We start from the raw sequence: 17,454 nt of genomic DNA, 5'->3' as shown, positions 1-17,454 counted from the left end.
GAAGACTTTTGAATAAGCATTTATGATATGAAGACTTTATGAAGTATTATCAGTTGCATCTGCCGACACAAAAGACAAAATAATCAATGTTCAAGAATTATTGCTGCTAAGAAGACTCAAGAATTATTGTTGCTTTTACTGTTCAGAAGACATGCAGAATATTGAATTATTGCTACATTTACTGTTCAAAAAGATATGCGGAATATTTACTACTGTTCATATTTGTAATTTTCCTTTTCTTTTAGCCTATAAAAGGCCTATATGATATGTTAGAAGGCAGAGGTCATTTGAGAGAGAATTTGTAAGCCATCTTAAGTGTCTATCTCTAGCCTTTCTATCATTTGTATCTTATATCCAGTACTATTTTCCTTTTCCTTTCTTTGTATCTTCCGGCCTCTGCAACAAGGCTTTGAAGTTTGTATCTATTTCCACTTTGAATCAATATATCAAGTAAGAATGTTTATTACTTCATCTCAATCTTCACTATATGATTCTCTTTTATATTATGTTCATGTGTTTGAATTATTTTATTAAATAATTATCTTAAATTATCTTCATTATTTAACTGTCATACTCATTACTATCACTTGGGTTAGTTTATGGTATCAGAGCCAAGGATGAGTAGAGAGAGGGTTCAGAGTTTGCAATAATAATCTAAGTTCTAGGTAGTCAGTCCGAACTGCTAGCGTTGGTTTAGCGTGAGTCCGTTGGTCAGCCCGCTGTTGTCAAGAGAGCGTTTAGGGTGGTTCGGTAGTGGTCCAGTTAGAGTTTGAAACTGATTATTGAAAACTTAGAGTTTTAAAGCATACTATGGATTCGTTCTTTATGAGCTCTTCCTCTAGATCTCATATGCATGCTTTCTTCTTTTGATAGTAGTGACAATGTCGTTAATAATGAAGAAATTAGAAAAATAAATAATCTTCTTAATAATTATGCAATCTTAGTAACCAGTATTAGTGTCAGTGAGATAAATAATTCAGAAAATTCTCAAATCATGATAATAACTCGAGAATATGAAATAAATAAAGAAAAATTACGAAAAGATTTTATGTCTCCTGAATATGATCATAAAAGAACATGGTTTTTTAATACATTTTCACAAATAGAACAAAACCATACAAGAACTAAATGGTATAATCATATGAATGAAACAAGAACAGATATATATTTCTTCCCTTGATTTGAACATAATTATACAAAAGTTAACACTAGAGAAGATAATTCTATCAGTAGAATTAAAAATAGTCAAACTAAAAAAGAATATCATCATTATGAATCTATAACCCTTACACATTTAGAATCACAAATAATTGTTTCCCCTCTTAAAATAACAAGTCTCAATGATGATAATAAAGATATGAATAATATTTTACAACAAAATAATTTTGACAAAAAATCTTTACCTAATGAAACTCCTCCAAATTTACAACTTTCTTTTAAAAAGAATTATTGGAAGAAAATTCTAAAAAACTAGAAAATCATGCGTCAATCTCAGATCATAATAAAGAAATTTTAACTATAAAAAAATTACATAAAGAAACAAACAATACTGATATTGAATCTTACATTGATGAATTACAATCTCAATTCAAAAATTTAGATCTAAATAGAATGACTTCAGAAGATTATAATGGCCCAAGAAGAACGCCTAGGAATAATTACAAAGGAAAATACGCAAGACACTTCTGTAACTTGTAATTGGTATACTCGATGGTCTATCAGAATATGAAATTTTAAATATCTTACATGAAATGATGATGGTAGCAAATGTTTATAAAGGTGCTAATAGATCAGATCATCAAGTAGCAAGTAGTTTAATAACAGGATTTACAGGTCAATTAAAAGGATGTTGGGATAATACTCTAACAAAAGAACAAAGATCATATTTAAAAATAGCTTATAAAACTGATGTTGCTGGAAATATTATAACAAATGAGCATAATCAACTTGTAGAAGATGCTATTAATACTTTAATATTTACAATTACAAAACATTTCGTAGAAGATCCATCAGTATATAGAGAAAATATTTATGATAGTTTAGAACATTTAAAATGCCATACTTTAACAGATTTTAGGTGGTATAAGGATATCTTTTTTTCAAGAGTATTAATCAGAACGGATAATAGAGCCCCCTGTTGGAAAGAAAAATTTATAGGAGGATTACCCAAATATTTTGCCCATAAGGTTAGAGAAAAATTAAATAATGATAGTCACAATGATTATACAAGTCTTACGTATAGAGATATTATTAATGCAATAAAACATATAGGATTAAATTTGTGTAATGATTTAAGACTAATAAATCAATTAAAAAAGGATATGAAATATGCCAAACAAGAATTAGGATCTTTTTGTGAACAATATGGTTTTCCTCCTTTAATAGCACCATCCACTAAACATAAGCATAAAAAATATAGTAATAAGAAAATGAAATCATATAAACCTTATAAGAAATATTATGAATCAAAAAACTCTAAAAGCTTTAGGTCAAACAAATTAAAGCATAATAAAAAACAACCTGTTTGTTATAAATGTGGACAAACTGGACATTATAAAAATAATTGCAAAGTAAAAGATAAAATTAAAGAACTTAATATTGATGATAAATTAAAAACTCAATTTTTAAATATATTATCTGAATATGATACAGAATCTGAAGAATTATTACAAATTGATGATAACAATACTGCATCCCAAGATGAATATTCTGATTCAAGTGAAGAAAATGAAATAAGATTTTGTTTCTGCAAAGATAAGAATATGTGTACCTGTAGAAAAGAAATAAATAATTTAACAAGAGAAGAAAGAATAATATTAGAACTAATAGATCAAATTGAAGCTCCAGAAACAAAAATAAAGTATTTATCACAAATTAGTCAAAAGGAGAAAATTATTATTAATGGCATAAATTATAATTTTACTGATGTTTCTAATAGATTTAAGGAAGAAAAACGTCCTACTACAATTCAAGATTTACAATTAGAGATAAATAATATAAAACAAGAATTAAAAGAATTAAAACTTAATTTTAATATTTCTAATGAACAATTAGTATAAGAAATTATAACACTAAAAACATAAACACAATAAACAAATAAAATCTTGCAAAATGATAGTGAAATAAAAATCGAATAAATTCAAGATAATAATGAAGCTAAACAAAATTCTGAAGATAATAATTTATTCATTAATCTTATAGATAAGATAATTTTTCAAAAATGGTATGTTGAAGTAACATTAATAATTAATGCTGAATTTCAAATTACAACTGTTGCTTTAATAGATTCAGGCGCAGATATGAATTGTATTTAAGAAGGAATTATACCAACAAAATATTATAAAAAGACAACTGAAAAATTGCATCAAGCTAGTGGAGCAAGATTAAATATAGAGTATAAAATATCTAATGCCCATATTTGTAATGATGGAGTATGTTTTAAAACTACGTTTATTTTAGTAAAAAATATCACTTCTAGAATAATATTAGGAAATTCATTTTTGGCGTTACTTGATCCTTTTACAAAAACAGAAGAAGGAATTAGTACTGAAATTATGGGAAAGAAAATCTTATTTAGATTTATTTTACCACCAATGACTAAAGATATTAATATACTAAAATATATTTCCGTATTTCAAGAAATTAATGTCATTTCCAAACAAATAAGAAACAGAAAAGAAAAACAAATAATGTTCTTAAAACAAGACTTAAAACACAAAAGAATAGAAGAACAATTAAAGGATCCATTATTACAACAGAAAATTAAAAATTTTCAAGAAAAAATAGAATCAGAAATATGTGCTAACATTCCAAATGCTTTTTGGCATAGAAAGAATCATGTTGTCCAATTACCTTATGAATCAAACTTTGATGAGAAAATAATACCGACAAAAGCTAGGCCTATTCAAATGAATTAAGAATTATTAGAATATTGCAAAAAAGAAATCCAAGATTTACTACAAAAAAGTCTAATAAGGAAAAGTAAATCACCTTGGAGTTGTTCAGCCTTTTATGTTTAGAAAAATGCTGAATTAGAAAGAGGAGCCTCTAAACTAGTTATAAATTATAAACCTCTAAATGAAGCTTTAAAATGGATAAGGTATCCAATTCCCAATAAAAAAGATTTACTTTCAAGATTATATGATGCTACTATATTTTCAAAATTTGATATGAAAAGTGGATTTTGGCAAATCCAAATAAATGAAATAGATAGGTATAAAACTGCTTTTACAGTTCCTTTTGGACATTATAAATGGAATGTCATGCCATTTGGATTAAAAAATGCTCCCAGGGAATTTTAAAATATTATGAATGATATTTTCACTCCTTTTGTTGATTTCTCTATTGTTTATATAGATGATGTCTTAATCTTTTCTAAATCTATCGAACAATATTGGAAACATTTATACACTTTTGTCCAAATCATAAAAAATAATGGATTGGTAGTCTCACCTACTAAAATTAATTTATTTTAGAATAATATTCGTTTCCTTGGTTACAATATTGTTCAAAATACCATCACTCCCATTAATAGGTCTCTTTAATTTGCAGATAAATTTCCTGATGAAATAAAAGACAAAAATTAGTTACAGAGATTTCTAGGAAGCTTAAATTATATTTTTGATACTTATGAGAATCTTAGAATCATTTGTAAACCCATTTATCAGAGATTACAAAAGAATCCTCCTCTTTAGTCTATTCAACATACAGAAATTGTTAAACAGATTAAAAAACATGTCAAAGTCCTTCCATGCCTAGGTCTTCCTGCCCCTAATATTTTCAAAATTGTTGAAATAGATGCCTCAGAAATAGGATTTGGAGGTATCCTTAAACAAAGAACTTCTAATTAAAAAGAACAATTAGTTCGTTATCATTCTGACATATGGAATACTGCACAACAAAATTATAGTATTATCAAAAAAGAAATTTTAGCTATTATATTATGCATTCCTAAATTTCAAGATGATCTTTTAAATCAATAATTTCTTGTTCGTGTTGATTGTAAAAGTGCAAAAGATGTTTTACAAAAAGATGTTAAAAATATTGCTTCCAAGCAAATATTTGTCAGATGGCAAGCAATTTTAAGTTCATTTGATTTCAAAATTGAATATATAAAAGGAGAATCAAATAGTGTTCCTACTTTCTTAACCTGTGAATTTTTACAGGGAAAATGAATAAGCCAGATAGATCAAAAATTCAAAACCCTGGTGATTATGCCATGAATAAGCAATCATCTTCGACTAATCCTTCCTCCACTTCTCTCTCCATGAATATTGTTCCAACCCAAAATAAATTCACTGTCCTAGGAAATTTTCCTCCATTACCATCTAAATTAGCTACTTTTGCTCAAACAACATCATCTTCCTTAAATGATCATTCTTCTTCAAAATCAGACAGTATAAGTTCTCCTTGTCCCGCACCAATAATACCCACTTTTGCCCAACCATCCCAAGTATTGCATAAATACAAATCAGTCCAGCCAAAATTGTTCCCTATAGAACTTAAGTATCACCATATGAAGAATGCCAGAGAATTAGTAACAAAAGTGTTCCTACTAGGATGGGATTTTATGCCAGAAGAGAAAAATAAATCTCAAAAATTTTATGAATTCATCCTAGTGGATTCCGGATCAGTTATTTTATCTCATACCTCTTGCAAATTCGATCTAGAACATAAAAGAATTGCTTTTTCTAAATGTACAATTAAAAATGTTCTTTCACCAGCCCAGTGGAATTATAGCCCTTGGCAAGGCAGAAAATTTTCTCAGTCTTTTGATCCCCAAACTTATAATTATTCAAAAAGCTTGGTATAATGCATTCTATCTCCAGAATAATCGTTATCAACATTCCTGGTTTTTTTATCTTTGACAGAATTCATCCAATCCAATCATTACCATTATGGTTTGAACAATGGTGGAAGCTCTTTGGAGCAGAAACTGGTATTTTATCACCTCCTCTTTGCAACAAATTCTTAGATTATTCAAAGACTCATCCTTCTCCATCTCCTTTCAATAGATTTCCCCCAGAACTTTATTTCTTCCTTCATTTTAATATTTCTTGGATAATATCTTAGGATTATAATTTCTTCTCCCCAGAAGATAATGTGTATAATCCCCAGTATCCTAATGATAATATTAGATATATTGTTTGCACTACTGCAGTCAAATGGTGGGATAGATATACCTATGATTATATCATTACAAAAATTACTAAATTATGTACGGAACAATTTCTAGCCTCAAAATCAGTTTCTTGTAAAGAAAAGCATCAATCAGGCTAAATTAGCTTCCTCCAGTTCAAATCATGAGCTCAAAAAACATCTACTAGAAATTCTATCTCAATTATCAAATGATGAAGATGAAGATGAATCAGTACTACCAGGATATTCTCAAGATCCTTATGCAGATTCTCAGGATCCTTATGTAGATTTAGAATTATGAAGCATTATGACATGAAGACTTTATGAAAAAGCATTATGACAGACTTTATGAAGAAAAATTATGACATGAAGAATTTTTGAAGAAACATTTTATGACATGAAGACTTTATATAGAATCTTTATTAGTTTCACATCCGCCGACACAAAAGAAAAAATAATCAATGTTCAAGAATTATTACTGCTTTGCATCCGCCGACGCAAAAGACAAAATAATTAACTGCTGCTCAGAAGACTTAAGAATTATTGCTGCTTTTACTGTTCAGAAGACATGCGGAATATTGAATTATTGCTACTTTTACTGTTAAAAAAGATATGCGGAATATTTACTACTGTTCATATTTGTAATTGTCCTTTTATTTTAGCCTATAAAATGCCTGTATGATATGCTAAAAGGTAGAGGTCATTTGAGACGCAACTCAGAGAAAACTTGAGTGCCTATTGTCCTTAGCCTTTCAATCTTGTAAAATTTCCTATCTTTTCTTTCCTTTTCCTTTCTTTGTATCTTTCGGCCTCTGCATCAAGGCTTTGAAGCTTGTATCTATTTCCTATTTGAATCAATATATCAAGTAAGAATGTTTATTACTTCATCTCTATCTTCACTAAATGATTCTCCTTTATATTATGTTCATATGTTTGAATTATTTTATTAAATCATTATCTTAAATTATCTTCATTATTTAACTGTCATACTCATTACTATTACCTAGGTAATTAGTTTATGGTATCAATATTTTAATTAGAAGCATAATTAGTTTAGTACAACAAGTTAGTTTCTCGTCATACTGTCATTTTGTTGTTAAACATACGGGATAAGATGCAGTCTTTTTCTTATGCAGAGAAAACCTTGATCACTTATTTTTCTCTTTCCCCTTAACAAAGCGTATTTGACATATCTTGTGTGATCATAAATATAATTTTCCTAGGGTTTAATTTATTGACACTGGGAGGACACATGCAAGCGTGTGGTTGCAATGGTATATTCATACTATATATAAACATCTTACTGTGAGGTATGTACGTTTTGTAGGACCCCTAGTATAATTCACGTGTCTTAAGCGTTGAACATAATGAGTTATTTGCTACTTGTTCAATCGTGTTCGACTCTAGGTGATCTACTCAATTAGTGATATCCGTAGATAGTTCATTTCATAACCCCGTCAGTTTTATGAAGTATGTGGCCACTAACATGGTGCTTTGAACAAGTGTGTTGATGTCTTGCTCTAGTTGAAACATACGAGGGCCATTTACTTGGAAGAATCATTCTTGAAGATCCAACCAGATCGATGTCACAAGCAAGATTGCAATAATTAACACTAATGCAAATGTCATTAGAAATGGAATTTAATAACCAAGATTTTACCATATTATTGCAACGACTCGATTATAGAAAATCATTGGAGGATGTCACCAATGTAGAGATGATTCCTATCAACAAATCCAAGCTTGTTCTGAACGCTGAGAGCATTAATAATTGTTGGACTTCATATTTGGTAATTCTCTCCATTAAGAAGTTGGGATACCAACACCACGCCTAGATGATCGGAATGGTGAAGGCAAAGGTGATGGTTGGGATCTCGGAAAGGAGTTGGGGAAGGTGCGGAAGCTGTGGTTTCAGCCATGGTGGAAACTTTTTTTTTTTTTTTTGTTTTGTTTTGGAGATAGAGAGACACTAAACGACCTGTAGCTTAGTTATGAAGTGTGACCTGATGCCTAAACTACCTGTAGTTTATTCTGGTCCGTGGACTTCTACAGATGGGCTTGGAAAAAAACAAATGAATTAGGCCAGGATAAGTTGAAGGGCTGGACCGTGTTAGCCCAAACAAAACAAGAAATAAATCAATGAATATAAGTGGGGGGGAAAATAAAAAACCTTCCCCGTTCAATAGAAAACTACGCAACTTCCCACCCCACCGAGCCACTGCCCCTCCGAGCGCCGCCGACAGCCACTGAACCCCAGCAACAGTTCTTCCACCGCTGCTCCACCACCGGTAAGTTCTTAAATTTATTGTCGGTATCTTTCTTTCACCATTCAAAACTCCCTAATTTCCCCATTCAAAAGAACGCCACCGAGAGCACAACCGTATAGAAGTCATTCTCTATACTTTTATTTCTATGTATTTACTTGATTATAATCTGTCTACATGATGGGGTATTTATACAAGAAACTTGGGTGTTTAATTTTTTTTCTCTGTTCTAGCTTTGACAAATGTTTATTTTACTCTTTTCCGCTGTGAAATTGAAACAAGTTTGGTTCGCAACGTGTGGTTTCCTCTTTATTGTGGATTAGAAGTCGGGGTATAATTCAGTTTGCAGTGGCCTGAGATAAGAAATATGTGTAGTATCTGCATATCTTTGGATATAGCAGTTCTTGCATTTAATTAAATTTATTGGATATAGCAGTTCTTGTACATTTAATTCATTGTATCTTGAGCAATTGTCCGACAGGGAGTCCTATCAAAGGTTCATATTTCTTTTAATGCTGAAGTGTTTTTGGCAAATGATGCTCATCTTTACCTGAAAAGGTTTCAATCCCAGCTTGGAGTTCTTCGGCGCCTCTCTCTCTTTCCTGGTGCTCTCATTCTCTAAATCCCTCTTGCGAAGAAGAGGAGGAAGAAAGAAGGCAACCATGTTGACCCAGTCCGGCATCAAGTTGGCCGTACACCTCATGACCAACCAGTTCGGCAACGTCGTCGCTGTAACTCTCTGTCTCTCTCTGAATCTCCACATATACCTATTTCTGTGTCTGCATTTTATGATATTTGTATCCAAATTCTATGCAGAAAGTGTTTGAGAATATTCTTCGAAGAGGGCCCCTAACCTTCCAACTGATAGTTCGGTTCACGGAGCTCACCCCACAACAGGTCAAGAGATCCCTCCTCGTCTTGATCCAACACAACTGCGTTCAAGCTTTCTCTCTCGAGCAACAAGGTTATCTTCCCCACTCAACTCTATGCTGTGCTTTAACCCTAAGGAGTTGGCTCAAGTGGTAAGGCATTGGTCTTTGTGGGTACACGAAGTGGTCCTGTCTTGGAGGGGTTCATTGTCATTAAAAAAAAAAAAAAAAAAAAATTCCTATGCTGAGCTTTTGGTTTGATGGACATCAAAATGTTGCATAAAAGGAAAGGAAGTGATATTACGGAGGTTGGCTTTAGGGTTTTTCGTTGTTTCTATTTCATATAATTATTTATTTATTTTTTCATCTTCAGCCCTTAAATTGTAGCTATTCTATATTTATAAAAAAATAAAATAAAATTGTAGCTATTTTATGGCGACTTTGCTGATTTGGTTGCCATGAAAATGTAGGGAAAGGAAAGAAAGTAATAATTTTTATTTATAAGTAATTGGCCCAAGGGGAGGGAAAGGGGAGATTCGAACTGGTGATCTTTGCCTCATGAGATGTGGTCACAAGTGATTGAGAGCTGCCTTGGGGTAGAAAAAAAAGTAATAATTTGGGAACTGGAGGTAACTTTTTCTTTTTTTTTTTTAAAAAAATCTCTTTATTCTGTACAAGTTTATATATTGGACGTAATTTTGTTGTTTGGTCGCGATGAAAATGTGGAAAAGATAATAAATAGAAGTTGAGAATTGGGGTGTAGGGTTTTCAATTATTTGGGTTGCAAGTGAACCAAGAGTCTTGATAAAAACTAGTTTGGCTGGTCACTTTGCCCTAGTGAAGGACCTGAATATGATATAAATTTGTATTACAGGTTTTTGACCTCCACATAATTTGAGTTTCAAGAAATTCCATTTTGGAAATGCCGGCAATTTGTGTCAATAACAATTCATTAGCTAAATATAATGGAAAAATACAAGTACTAAAGTTTCTTAGCAACCAACGAGAGAGTAAAGTAAACTCATAAATAATGATCTGAATAATTGTACTTGCAGATGGTTTAGAAGATGGGCCAAAAGCTAATACCCAGTACATGGCGCTGTTTAGTAACGTACTCCATCGCCTGAGGTTTTCCAAATTCTTGAAGATTGTTTCTGGTGAATTTGATGCAGAAGTTAGTTCTTTTAGTTTTGGTTTGATGTTTTACTAAGTTTTTGAGCGGGGTTAAAATTATGTTATTTAATTTTTTTTCATTGTTTGTCCAGTGTAAAGAACTTTTTGAGGGTTTGCTTCAGCATGGTAGGCTTACACTGAAGCAAATGGTAGAAAGAGAGAAATCAAGTAAAAGAGAAGGTGAGTCCCTTGTGATTGTTTGAATTATTTTATTTAGTATTCTGCTTCTATCTTAGGTAAAAATATAATACATAAATATACTGGTGGTATTGTTTTCTTTCTGCTCTGTTTATCTTTATATTGTTTCTTGGTGCAAGTCAAACTGATGTTGAATCATATTTGTAATATTGAACATTATGGTTGCTGTAGGGTGATTTAAAGACAAGTGATCTTTGGATGGAGTTGGTGCCTAAAAAGCTTCAATAATTTTATACATTTAATCTTTTTAGCTACTTTATGATGAATAACACTCCATGAGCTAGCAATAAGAATCTCTTAACAACATCTGATCTTTAGACAGTCAAGGGGCAAAGGTGCAAGGAATAACGATAATTTAGCAAATGATATGTCTTTGTTGTCTATGTGTAGATCAGTTCACCTTAAAAAATCAAATTTGAATAGTTCTGCATAGCTATCAGAGTAGTCTTAATCAGTTTTGGGGCTACCATAGGGACTTTGGAATATATAATATATTTTAATTATTCAAATAGATGTGTGCTTATGAAAAAAAGGTTATTAGATAGATGCAATACAATGCGTATTATGTAATGAAGATTGGTGGATTGCTGTCCTAAAAAATTATCACTGCCCCCTTCCCTTGGAGCAATTTTTTGGTATCTTTTTGTGGCTAATTTCCTAGATATTGATGTGGATGGTCGATTGCAGATGTCTGGATAAGCATAGAAGTGGGGCGAACTGTCAAAATATACCAAGTTAGAATGCAAACGAAAATAAGATTTAGATGGAAAAGCAGAAAATAGAGAGCTTGTTGAGGACGTTGCGCTTAGCAGAGGTTGAGAGAAATATTTTTATATATAAGAGAAGATTCAATGTTCAACTGGGAAAACCATCTTGTAGGTTATACTTACCCTGATACCGGTGCCCATAAACAATGCATGCATGAAATCAGCAGAAGACTTTCAATTTTTGTGTCCATTTATGGGTTAATATGGTACTTTTTCATGTAGTAAAAGGACCAACTGCTTGTTCACTTGAACCAAATCCATTTGGGCAGGGTGAGATGAGGCTGGAGCCTGCTTATTATTAGAAACACATTTGTGAATGGTTCAAGCATAAGTTGGCATTTCTTTGCATGAATAAATTCACTACAATGCATCCTTACAATTACAGCACTCTTTGCGCTATTACACTCTAAAATCCCTATGCTTTTTCTGTGTCGTTTATTTTCTGCATATATGGAAATGTCTCCCTTTCTAACTTCTTTTTTTTTAAAATAATTTATTTATTTATTTTTCTGTTTCAATTGCTTGACTAATCATTTTGAAGTGATAGTACAAATATGGCTAGTGCTCTCATTGGCTTAGTTAAATGGTATTAGAGTAACTTAATAACGCCGTGTGATACTGGATTACTGTATGACGTGGTCCTTGACGAGGACGTCAGAGATTTCAGGAGGGATATCGTAACAACCCAATCCTACATTAGGAAGATAAATAGCCCACATAAAGTGAGTTGATTATAAAGGCATTTATGGGTGCTAAGTTCAACATTGGTGGTGAGATTTAGCTTTATAAGTGATTTTAGGAACTCCAAATGCTTGACTAGTTCTGTTAGAATGATAGCTCAGATTTGGCTAACGCTTTCTTTAGATTGTTATAACCCAAAGCATAAAACACTTCCAACTTATTTTCACCTGTCACATTAAAACACTTTTTCAAATCAAAAACAAAAATTACTCCCAAGACACATTAACAAACATACTTGAAAGCTTTCAGAAGCACAATCAATGTGGAAAGTATAGGGGCTTCAATCTTGAGTGCCAACTCATATATATTTGTGCCCAAATATGCTATGAAGAGGATATATATGTCATGCAAGTACGTTAGTTTTGTTTTGTTTTTCACTTGATTTATATTCTTTTCAGGAATTTGTGAAGATATTGTACAAGAAAACCTTCTTAAACTTTTGGCTGCCCGTTATGTTGAACGTTGCCCAACCCATGAACCAGTTCTTGCCGCACCAGTTAAAGATGAAACTACTGCCAAGAAGCGAGGTGCTAAGTCTGCTAAGGTAATTGTTGACTCTTGTCAAATTTTCTTGCTGATGATTGTCTGTTGTACAGAATTAGGAATGGCAGTTGACTACTTGTGTGTTTGCATGCGTATGTGCATGTTCAATCTGTAGATTGTGCATGCTATTGCTCATTAATTGTGATAACCAATTTATATTTCGAAAGTACTGCTCTCTCAACAGTTGGGATGTGTTGCAGTTATACTTAAGATTTGGTGATGGACAGTGATAGATAAAAAATTTTGATTCAACTTATTGCAAAATAATTTGAAAAAGTCAAAACACTCTATATTGTAACTGTGCGTAATGCAGCTAGCTAGATAATTACAATCTAAACTATAGTAGAGTGGCAGAGTTCCATACCAAAGTTGTACCAGCAATATAAAATTTATCAAATGCTAGGTGATCATTTTGTGAATTAAATTGAGTAATAATTTTAGCTGTACAATTTGTTTCAGAGGGCAAAACATATTGACCTACAGAACATTGTAAACTTTTTTCATGTAGACTATAGGTAGAAGGGAGCTGTTAAACTTAGAATGCTCCATAAACTATTACACTACATGCCTATCCTCTAGGTGTGGGAAAGGCAAGGCTGACGTGCTGTAGCGTTGAGTGCTTCGTGTGGGTTTCAGGCAGAGGGCTTTGGTGTAATCAATTTGTGAATTAAATTTTGAGTAATAATTTTATCTGTACAATTTATTTCAGAGGGCAAAACATATTGACCTACAGAACATTGTAAACTTTTTCATGTAGACTAGAGGTAGAAGGGAGCTGTTAAACTTAGAATGCTCCATAAACTATTACACTACATGCCTATCCTCTAGGTGTGGGAAAGGCAAGGCTCACGTGCTGTAGCATTGAGTGCTTCGTGTGGGTTTCAGGTCAAAGGGCTTTTGGTGTTTTGTGGGTTTCGGGTTGGTGTGCTTGTCGGGTTTGAGGGCTCTTTGGGTTTTGTGATTTTTTGTTGTTTTCTTTGGATTTTTGTTAGGTGCTTCCTGTGTCTACTGCCTGGATACTTAGGAGCGCCTTGCGCCTTTTTATAAAATCTCCATTACTTGCAAAAAAAAAAAAAAAAAATGAAAAAAAAAAACAGTTCCATAAGAGCATTCCTAGTAGCCTCACCAAATTTTACTCACCAAAATAACTAAAAATTACTTTTTTCTATTCTGATGAGCCACTTTATTAAAATTCCCCCAGCAGCCTCACCATTTTAACTAGTCAATATTCACTATTCCATTTAAATAATAATTTTTTCATATTTCTTTATTTTTTCTCTATATAATATTTTTATAAAAAATCATTTATATCCATGAAATAAGGACATTATCGTGTGAGAGATGGGAGATGAGAGAAGAAAATGAGAGAAAAAAGGAAAAAAGTGTGCTAATCATGTGAGAGAGAAATGTGAAACAAAATTTGGTGAGTGAGTTGTTGAGTGAAAATGCCTGGTCTAATTTGACTAGTAATTTCAGTCATCAAATTTTTTTGGTTAAAATAGTGAGGCTGCTGGGAGTGGTTTTTAAGAGTTTTCATCAAATTGGCTCACCAAAATAGCTAAAAAACTAATTTGGTGAGGCTACTAAAAATGCTCTAAATGAGTTGGTTTTGGATAATGTGATGCTATATGGAAAAAGTTAAAAAGTTGTCAAAGCTTGCTCCTCGAGGAATTTATTTATTTTTGATAAATAAATCAATTTCAATAGAAAGTGCATAGGAGCAAAATTCAAGTACACAAGAAGTATACAAGAGAGAATCCATTTATCACAAAAGTATACAAGAGAGACTCCTAATTAGGGAGAAAAAGAAGAACACAAGTCTAGAGATTCAATAAAACTAGAAAAACAAGAACTATTGTATGTTGCCATCCAAGCTTAAAGAGATTTGAACATATAAGCATTTAACTCTAAAACTGGTCTCATTGAATTCTCTGGAAACCAATATGATAGCATGAGGGGAGGATGGTGTTCCAATAAGTTTGTTGGGCCCGAAAGGATGAGCGTGAGTTTTATTTATTTTTTCTTTATTTCTAGATTTGTTAGATATGAGGTGAGATATGGGTCTAAGATCAGGTATTGGCATGATTGTGGGTGTGGGGATCATCCATTCAAGGCAACTTTCTGGAATTGTTTAGTATTGCTTGTTGTAAAGAGGCTTTGGTGGCAGATCATATGCAGTTTTCTAAGGGAAATCTTTAGTGGAATGTTTCTTACCAAACTAGTGCATGATTGGGGGGTAGACATGATCACTTTCTTCTCTGATCTCTTGTATTCTCTTAGGTTGAGGCAAGGTGGCGGGGATACAATTATGTTGGATCCCTTTTGAAAAGCAAACGTTCGAGGTCAGATTTTTATATCATGCGCTTTGCACACTATGTGGCCCCCCATTTTCCCATGGAATGAATTTATGTTAATTTGTTTTATAAGTAAAAATTTCATGAAAAGTGCACCCAAGTACATTGGTACTGTATAAGAGAAACACCTAACTAGAAAAGGAAAAAAGAAAAAAGAAAAAGTCATGAAAACTAGAAATATGAAAACACTCTAGGCAGCCATCCATTGGTAAAGGGTATTGTAGAAGAAAGCCTTTGATTTTAGGGTTATTTTGATTTACCTCTTGGTGATCATATTGCACCGTCATTGTTTTGAGTATGTAATCTACGTACTCATAATAAATAAAATGGTACAACTTATCATAAACATAAAAAGAAAATGAAAATAAAGTAATCTTGAATAAGTAAAATGGGGAGTTTGTGGACCATCTTCTTCTCCATTGTGAGGTTGCTTGTGCTTTATGGAATAGTTTTTTCAAGCATTTTGGGCTATCTTGGGTTATGCCTAGCCGAGTAGTCAATTTGTTTGCTTGTTTGTTGGTGGATTGCTGGTAGCACTCGGAGTGTTGTGTGGAAGATGATGTCTCCTTGCCTCTTGTGGTGCATTCGGAGGGAAATAAACTATAGAAATTTTGAAGTCCGTGAAAAGAAGTTGGAAGAGCTGGAGTCTTTTTTTTCTTCTATACTCTTTATTTTTGGACAACTGCATTTATTTCTCCTTTGGTTCTCAGTTATCATGATTTCCTTGTTTTTTTTTTCCTTCCTCCCTTCTAGCTAGCTAGGTGTTTTATATTATATACTTCTTATGTACTTGAGGCGCTTTATGCTTTTTATGATATTTTGGTTACTTATAAAAAAAAAACAAAAGTGTGTAATCTATCACATGGATCCTTATACAACATTTTATTCTAAATAAATGCTGACAGAGAAATGAAGAATCAGAGACAATAGAACAACGTGTTCTAGAAGCAGCAGCTCCTATGGAAGCACAAAGATTTTCAATTATAATGTATACTGGATCTAACGTCAGCAGAGAAACAAGTACAAATGCGTCCTCTAGCATGAGTGTTGGAGGAAAGGTTGGTATGAGGATTGTCATTTCAAGTTCCCAGGGTTACTCGTATGCTAATTGCTGTCTTCTCATTTTATAGCGCAAGCCTGACCCTTTGGAGTTAGATAGAGAATCTGCAGCTGAAGAGGAGGAAGTACTTTTGCGTGCCAATTTTGAGGAATTTATGCGTCGTCTGAGGCATAAGGTTGGTACATTGTTCTCTCTCTCTCATGTTATTTTGCATCTTGTAATTCCTCTTCTACGTGTTCTTTTATATCTTCAGATGAATGAAATTGTTCCTTTTCCTTTCTATCTTTGATTTTTCTCAATGCTTAAAGGGTTTCCATTTTATTCCATTTGATAAGCAGATATGTTTTTTTATGTGAGATGGAATGTTTAAACTTCTTTTTATTGTATTTACATTAGCGTCCTGGATATCATTGAAATAATGTGGTGTACATAATTCTGCCCATACATTCTAGGCTTGCATTGAGAACGTGAGAACACGCCTGGATGATGGAGCTTCAATTGTCTTAAGAGCAATGCTGGAGGCAACAAGAAGTTTAGAGAAAAAAGGTGAAAACAGAAAAGTCTGGTAAACTGAAATTTTAGACAATTGCTTAATGAATTTGAATCCCTTTTCTTTATATTTTTATTTATCCTGTGTTGTTAACATTATATTTCAATTGATTGATACATATGTATACATAGATACATACATATATGTGTGTGTGGGACTTGTATTTGATCTTGAAGGCATCATATACCTTTTCTTCCAATCCTAAATGGGGAGTCACTTGTAGGAATGACATAGTTATGACCTCTACCCCCAAGAAAGATCTAATCACTACAGGTGTCAGATTGGGGTCTTCAAACATTTGAAGAATTTATAACTAGTAATTAATTGGCAAGTCTAAATAAAGGAGGAACATTTGGGGATCTAGTATTTTAAGTTTATGAGTCAGTAGTAGTAAATAATAGGGAAAAGTCTACATACTCCCATCAAACTACCACCCAATTGTCAATGTCCATTCTAATGTCAAAAATACCCTTGATAAAAATAAAAAATCTAGATTTTTAAAAAAAAAGTAAAAAAAGCAATAAAAAAAAAAACCATGGGGTGGCCGAACCACCCCTAACACCTTGGGGTGGTGGATCAGCCACCCCCCAAATACCTGAGGTGATCCGACGACCACCCGTTTAATTGGGTGGTAGTTTGAGGTGGGTACATGGACTTTTCTCTAAATAATAAGAAGTTGCTTGGACAAAACCTTTTGCTAGGGTTGCTAAATGATACATGCCTAGACTTAAACTCACCTTAAATAACTTTAGCTTAGGTTGCTTTATTTCGGTAGTCCAAGTTGTTATGAAAGCCCA

General features: G+C 32.5%; 1 protein-coding gene across 3 annotated transcripts in view; it reads left to right on the top strand.

Moving 5' to 3' along the window:
- The first annotated feature begins 8,306 nt into the window (after window positions 1–8,306).
- LOC133861722 (uncharacterized) overlaps window positions 8,307–17,454 on the top strand; it is a 28,133-nt gene continuing 18,985 nt past the window's right edge. For 2 of the 3 annotated variants that reach the window (XM_062297518.1, XM_062297516.1), the window contains exons 1-9: window positions 8,318–8,426; window positions 8,974–9,133; window positions 9,219–9,366; window positions 10,327–10,445; window positions 10,537–10,624; window positions 12,549–12,694; window positions 15,953–16,105; window positions 16,178–16,282; window positions 16,560–16,653. In XM_062297518.1, coding sequence (XP_062153502.1) covers window positions 9,065–9,133; window positions 9,219–9,366; window positions 10,327–10,445; window positions 10,537–10,624; window positions 12,549–12,694; window positions 15,953–16,105; window positions 16,178–16,282; window positions 16,560–16,653 — 922 coding nt within the window. In that variant the 5' untranslated portion in view covers window positions 8,318–8,426; window positions 8,974–9,064. Of the gene's footprint in view, window positions 8,427–8,960; window positions 9,134–9,218; window positions 9,367–10,326; window positions 10,446–10,536; window positions 10,625–12,548; window positions 12,695–15,952; window positions 16,106–16,177; window positions 16,283–16,559; window positions 16,654–17,454 lie in introns of all 3 variants that reach the window. The other variant, XM_062297517.1, reaches the window with a different exon arrangement.

Source organism: Alnus glutinosa, chromosome 2, assembly GCF_958979055.1.
Source record: "Alnus glutinosa chromosome 2, dhAlnGlut1.1, whole genome shotgun sequence".
In the NCBI taxonomy this organism is placed as follows: domain Eukaryota; kingdom Viridiplantae; phylum Streptophyta; class Magnoliopsida; order Fagales; family Betulaceae; genus Alnus; species Alnus glutinosa.
This window is presented reverse-complemented; position numbering and strand designations above follow the sequence as displayed.